Source organism: Trifolium pratense, linkage group LG4 (assembly GCF_020283565.1).
Source record: "Trifolium pratense cultivar HEN17-A07 linkage group LG4, ARS_RC_1.1, whole genome shotgun sequence".
NCBI classification, from domain to species: domain Eukaryota; kingdom Viridiplantae; phylum Streptophyta; class Magnoliopsida; order Fabales; family Fabaceae; genus Trifolium; species Trifolium pratense.
The window spans coordinates 43708346-43714878 of record NC_060062.1 but is presented as its reverse complement, the minus strand read 5'-3'; the positions used below and the strand labels follow the sequence as shown (position 1 = coordinate 43714878).

Genomic DNA, 6533 nt, shown 5'->3' with positions numbered 1-6533 from the left:
ACTACGTCCTACTTAACCAAACAATCAAAGCAAAATCAAAAAAAAAAAGAAAAGGATAAGGCACTTACTTGTTGGTTAATGGAAATGAAGAAGGCGCTTGTAGTGTAGCAGCAAAGGAGACGTGAATCACCGGAGGGAATGGAAGCAAGGAAGTTGGTAGGAGAAGTAAGAAACTGTAAAGTTTCAAACGAAAGAACCTCCCTCCTATATATAGGCCAACACGTCCGTAAAGGAAAATCCGCGCCATTCCCATATGAACCGCAGATTCGATCCAACGAACCAGATCAATCGCGATCAAGCGGCCCAGATTCAGTCTCAGGAGAAACGAAATGGCGCGAATATCCAACGGTCCACGACGACCTCGAGATTCAAATCTCAGATTAATAGCCACTCGAGTGCTATTTAAATAGCCTTTACACGTGGCAAGAGGAAACAAAGCGGCTCGTCCTTTCAAGTCCCATCCACCTGCTCGCGCAAATCTCGCAGAATCCAAGACGCCGCATCCCGAGAAAATCGCAACCCAAAAGGGAAATGCAAGATCCTCGGGATTTAATCCCCTTATTTTCACTACAAAATACGGGAAAGGCCACAAATACCAAATGAAAACACCACGTTCCTCGATAAGCTCGCAAAATCGAAAACATGCTCGAAAAGGGTATGGCTTTCGATCGAAAAGTCCGCTCGGAATCGTTCGAAAAATCCACGACATTATTAAATTGAGAGCATACATAAAGCACGAATGCAAATAAAATGTGCTCGAAACATTTAAAGTAAAAACGTTCTTTATTAATAGGAAGCCAATACAAGGAAAAGAAAAATTACAAAGGACCCGAGCATCTAATCCTCATGCTCGGAGTCCGAATCAATCTTCAACACCTCCGTCGGCCTCATCTTGGATTCTACCTCCTCTTGAGACTTCCCTTCACCGAGAGAGGGGAAAGGAGGATAAAGGTGAGGAAACTTGTGAGCCCTCAGGAACTCCTCAATAAAATCCTCCGATTCATCGGAGCTTGATGTGTCAGAAGTTTCTGAAGAGAGGATGATCACCTTGGCCTCCTTAGCCTTCTGGGAACGAGCCCCCACAGCCGTGGACACTTCCGCTCTCTTCTTTCCCCTTTGGGACTTGAAGCTCTCAACAGCAACCTTCTTGGAATCCTTCTTATCCATCGCTGACACTCAAAGCACAAAATATGGAAGGCAAAAGAAAAAGCAGCAAGTATTTATAAAGAAGCTTGCCGCCCAAAAGGCCCGTCATCGTGCCTAACGCCCCATAAATGCAAGAGGCGGCTACTGATACCTAGGATTGACCACTTGGAAAAAACACTTTCCCTTTTTCCAAAGCTTGACTTTGGCCAAAGGGAACCGCGAAAATTCAAGGAAGAAAAGCACGGCGAACCAGCTCGAAATAGTTATGTTCGACAAATCGAAAGATCTAAAAACAATGAATCGATAAAGCTTCAAGTTATTATCCTCGCCAACAAGCATAACAACTTGGGGGGCTCCTGTTCTGGGCCGAGCATCGCGCTCGAGCATCAGATCCGAGCAAGCCTCCAACGGTCTGATACTCTTACGTATCGTAACGGCCGTAAACCGGAATGATGGGCATTTACTGCACATCAAGGCCTCCAAGCCGTTTTCCGGCAGCCACTTGATGGCCATTAATGCCATCAAGGGCCTTGGCCCAGCGCTGGGGGCTATATATATGTGACTCCACTTCATTCACAAGGTACGCATTATTTTAGCCAAGAAAACCTTTACACACAAACTGACTTGAGCGTCGGAGTGCCTGCAGGTACACAACCCCCCTCCGCTTCAACAGGGGTCTCAACACTCTCAACCACCATAAACGCCGGCGGACTCGCAACTCTTCTGGTCTACACGATCAGAAAATAAATATTTTAAAATGTCACAAAATCTTTTAAAATCTTCATAACTTTTTTGCTCAAAATAGTCTTTCAAAATCTCAATCCAATACACCCCCTTAACTTAGAATGAGAGATCAAGGTGTGTCGTTCTTGCCGTGAAGTGAATAGATAGATGCATTTGTGAAACTCGAATGCCAACATAAGGAGACTTTGATGATTTGTGAGTCTTGTCCATCTCATCTTAGTAATTTATTGTTAGCTGATGTTATGGGTATTATGACTCGTCGAATCATCGTTGTTTTTTTTTTGGGGTTTCAACCCTCTTTTTATTAAAAAAAAAAAAACAGAGAGAAGTTATCTCCCTAACATTCTCAAAAGTATAGTGGCAATATGGGTCCATCTGTTTAACCCAATGTTTTAAGAACCGGACCGGAGGTCGAACCGGTGTGGCTACTGGTTCAAGGGTCAACCGGTCGGACCGGTTCAATCGTTATTAAACCGTTTATATTGAACCGTTCATATAACTTTCTTATTTCACAACTAATAAACAAATTAATAAAGTAACATTAACAAAATAGAAAATTTAGAAACTTAAAATAAAGAAATCATAAATCCAAAATGCATAATTTATACCAAATAATTATACATAAATTCGAAATTCATAATTCATATAAATTGTTAAACTTTAAATTGGACAAAATCATATAAACTTTACATAATCATATAAACTTAAAATTGTTTGTTAAGAATTAAGAATATATTATACAATTAAGGCAAATATCAAGATATCAATGAATGCATATTAATGCATATCAATAAGGTAGACATGTAAACAATGCTGGTCAATGCATATCAGAAAAGTATATCAATTATATTAAATTGTATCAATTGTATTTAATAGGTTTTCCAATAAACTCAAATTATAGGCTAGGCATTAAATTGTATTTAATATAGGTTTTCCAATATAGGCTATGAATTAATTCCTTACTACTCATTTGTTTCCTTCAGAAAAATATTAATTAAAGAAAACGAAAAAAAAAATTGAAATTTTTTTTTTATTTTAATTTTCTAAAGATTCCGAACCGGCCGGTTTTTTCAAACCGCCCCCGGTTCACCGGTTCGAACGGTTCCGGAAGGTTCGTACCGGTTTCAAGCAGTTTTTTCCGGTTCTGCAGACTACCGGTTCTCAGCACTAGACCGGACCGCTGTTGTGTCCGGTTCCCGGTTGAACCGGTTGAACCGGCCGGTCCGGTCCGGTTCTTAAAACATTGGTTTAACCCACTGTTTTATGCAGGCTCAATTGTGATTTTGAACTTAACCTCTGACTTAATTTGGTTTGTTCAGTTTAACTTTCTGAAAAATGAATTGAGTCAGTCTCCAAGTTAGTTTATTCAAAATATGAAATTATTTTATTGTTTTTACCGATTTGTGAATAACTTAAAATCTTTTTTAATTGCTAATAAATGCAACAATAACATATGAACTTTTAAGATTCACGAGAATGAAAGAAAAAAATTTGTTTTAAGGTGACTTTTTGAACTTGACCACCTAGATAGACTGTTTTTATCCCTACTCAAATATCCTTCTATCCACTATTCTCTCGATTATTGTATTATATATTTTTGGTTATTTTCAATATTTTGTGCGTAAAACAATTGCATAGTTCGTCTAATAAGTTAGCTTTACATTAATAAACATTTTCCACTATAATTGTGCTTTCAGTTGTAACGAAAATGATAAACATATTCCAATTCAAATTCACTTTGTTTCCTGTTAAATATTTTAATCTTGTGTCCCCGTGAGAGCTTAGATCAGTTGATATATACATCGCATTTTATATGTATGAGTCAGTGTTCAAACCATGGGCACTCCTTAGTTTTTTAATAATCTCAAAGGAGGGCACGCGAGAAATAGCGGTGCACGCGAAAAGAAAAGGCCAAAATATTATTACATTAGCCCAATAAATATGGGCCGGACTGGCTTATTGCTGCCTAATGAAAACCCGGATTGGCCCAATAAAAATTTGGATATATGTTATAAGCTTTCATTCACGTGTCTCTCAATAAACCCTAATTACTCAGAGTTGAGATTCCTGAGACCGTAAAACCCTAAAATTCCCAAATTTCTTTCACCGGAACACAGAAAGAGAGAAATGGGTAGCGACGGCGAAGGTGAGAAATCGGCGCAGAAAGAGATTGAAAGGAAGAAAATTCTTGCGTTAGCTCCCATTGCTAAACCTCTTGCTGGGAAGAAGCTTTCCAAGAAAACACTCAAGCTTGTAAAAAGAGGTATCTACCTAATCTTTGAATCAGTGAAAATCGTTAACTTTAGTTATTATAGTCTCTAAGCATTTTAGTATTTCTGGGTTGATCGATGTAGTAAGAAAAATCAAAACCTTACTTTTACTTCAAAGCTGAATATGTATAAATGAATAAGGTTCTTATTGTATAACACATCAATGTTATGGAATGAAGTATGTGAAATTTTGTGCTTGATGTTAATATATTGAATGGCAAATTTTAGTTTGGTAACACTAGTGATTTTGTTAGTGTTAGTAGCAGTTGAACTTAGTATATGAGGATATAAGAACTTCAGAAAAACAGTTTATGACATTGTTTATTAGTTGTTTTCAGCTTATTTTCTTACGTTTTTAAAGACAGCTTATGAAATCGGCATATAGCTTATACAAAAACAATTTAACTTTATTTTATATTTTGATATTGAAATAGCTTATATGTAAGCACTTAACATGAGAAGCTTATATGTAAGCACTTATCATGATATTGAAATAGCTTATATGTAAGCACTTATCATGAGAAGCACTTGTGCTATAAGCTGCAGATAAGCTGTTTATCCAAATTGGGCCATATTTGCTGCTGATGTTTATTTGTTTGTTCTGTAAATGTATTTTTTTTCCTAGGAGAATGAATTGTTTTGACACTATCTCATACATACACGCATCTTATGTGACTGTATTAATCTATAACTTATGTGTGTTCTTTCAGCTGCTGAAAACAAGTGCATAAAGAGAGGGGTTAAAGAAGTGGTCAAAAGTATAAGGCGAGGTCAAAAAGGGTCAGTATTAAGCTTAAATTAGTTTGTTTACTATAGGCTTTAGAAACAATTAATTAATGTTTTCAGAGCTGTTGTTCTCATTTATCCTCTTTGAGAAAATGCACATAGTCTCGAGGATTATGTGAATTCCCAATTTTTATGTTCTTTTGCTTTTGTTTATGTAGAGTGTGTGTTATAGCTGGGAACATATCACCAATTGATGTCATCACTCATGTTCCTATTCTATGCGAAGAAGCTGACATTCCATATGTATATGTCCCATCTAAAGAAGTAAGTAACCATTTTTACCCTGAATCTTGATGCTTTTTACTTCATCTGTTCTAATTTTTTGAATAAAATCTAAATGTTTCTTTGCTAAAGCAACATTTATTTTGTAATGGAGGAAGTATTTTTTAGTTAATATTATAGACTAAGTGTTTTTTTTACTATCTACACTTGTTTCTTGAGTTTAATTTGATGCCATAGTTGTTTTTCTTTTAAGAGGTTTTCGCCATTAATAAGATTTTATTGGAGTACCGGTCAAAAGGTGTTGTGCTGCACAGTTTTGGTGGAACTTGAGTGCTTTTCTTCACTTATTCAGCCAACATTTATAATAAAAAGACTAATAATTATCAAGAATTAAGTGCATATGAATTGTTCATTTTTCAAAAAAAAATGAATGTGTTCCCTTCTTTAATGGATTGAATCATTTAGAGTATGTCATTCCTTAAGAGATAAACTTTCAATTTAGATGCATCTTCATTTATAACCATCTTATAGAACTGTAATATGAAGGAAATAGCACAGTTTATAGAGAAAAAAAATTTCATTTTTGCTTCTGCAACCTACACACACAAGCATGGACTTTTATGAAATTGTTATGCTTGAAAAAAGCTGCTATTCCATAATTTGGTTTCATATATGTTGAGAATAATAAATTTAATTGCTCTAGTTCTTGAAATTTCATATACTAAATTATTAAGATCTTTTTTCCAGGACCTTGCAACTGCAGGAGCAACAAAGAGGCCTACATGTTGTGTTTTAGTGATGACCAAACCTTCAAAGGGAGAACTAGCTCAAGAGGCACAAGAAAAACTAAAGTCAGAGTACGATGAAGTTGCATCTGATATTACTGAGCTTACAACTTCACTTTTTTGAAGCAAACACAATGTATCTGTACTGTTGTTAGCTACAATGGATTAACATATTGGCAATGTACCTTGCAATCATTTTGATCTATGGATAATGTGATCTTTCTATTTCCTTATTATAAAGGTTGTTGCTTGCTTATCTTTTTTTGTCAGTCTACTGATGTTTGAATGTAATGCTCAATTCTAATTATTAATGCGAGCTTAAAAAATGATAATTCAAGTCAAAAAAGTAAAAATTCTAAAATATTTTTCTATTGTCAAAAGAAAAACTGTAATTTTTTGTTTTGTACCATGTTTATTTCTGAGACAAGACAACAGAGTCATTATTAGGAATTATGTTTTGAGTATTTAAAGCAAATTAGTGTTTCTTTGACATACAAATGTGACATTTTCCCTTTTTACTTATTTTTTGGCAATTCTTTAGTTTGGTTGGGGTGGATTTAATAATAAAATAACCCAGCAA

At 35.6% G+C, this 6533-nt stretch overlaps 1 protein-coding gene across 1 annotated transcript; it reads left to right on the top strand.

The window, feature by feature from the left end:
• Nucleotides 1-3918: 3918 nt before the first annotated feature.
• Nucleotides 3919-6209, top strand: LOC123923822 (H/ACA ribonucleoprotein complex subunit 2-like protein). The gene is made up of 4 exons (XM_045976558.1): nt 3919-4153; nt 4871-4940; nt 5105-5210; nt 5916-6209. The coding sequence occupies exons 1-4, from the start codon at nt 4018-4020 to the stop codon at nt 6075-6077; spliced, it is 474 nt and encodes a 157-aa protein (XP_045832514.1). The 5' UTR covers nt 3919-4017; the 3' UTR covers nt 6078-6209.
• The last annotated feature ends 324 nt before the right edge of the window (nt 6210-6533 follow it).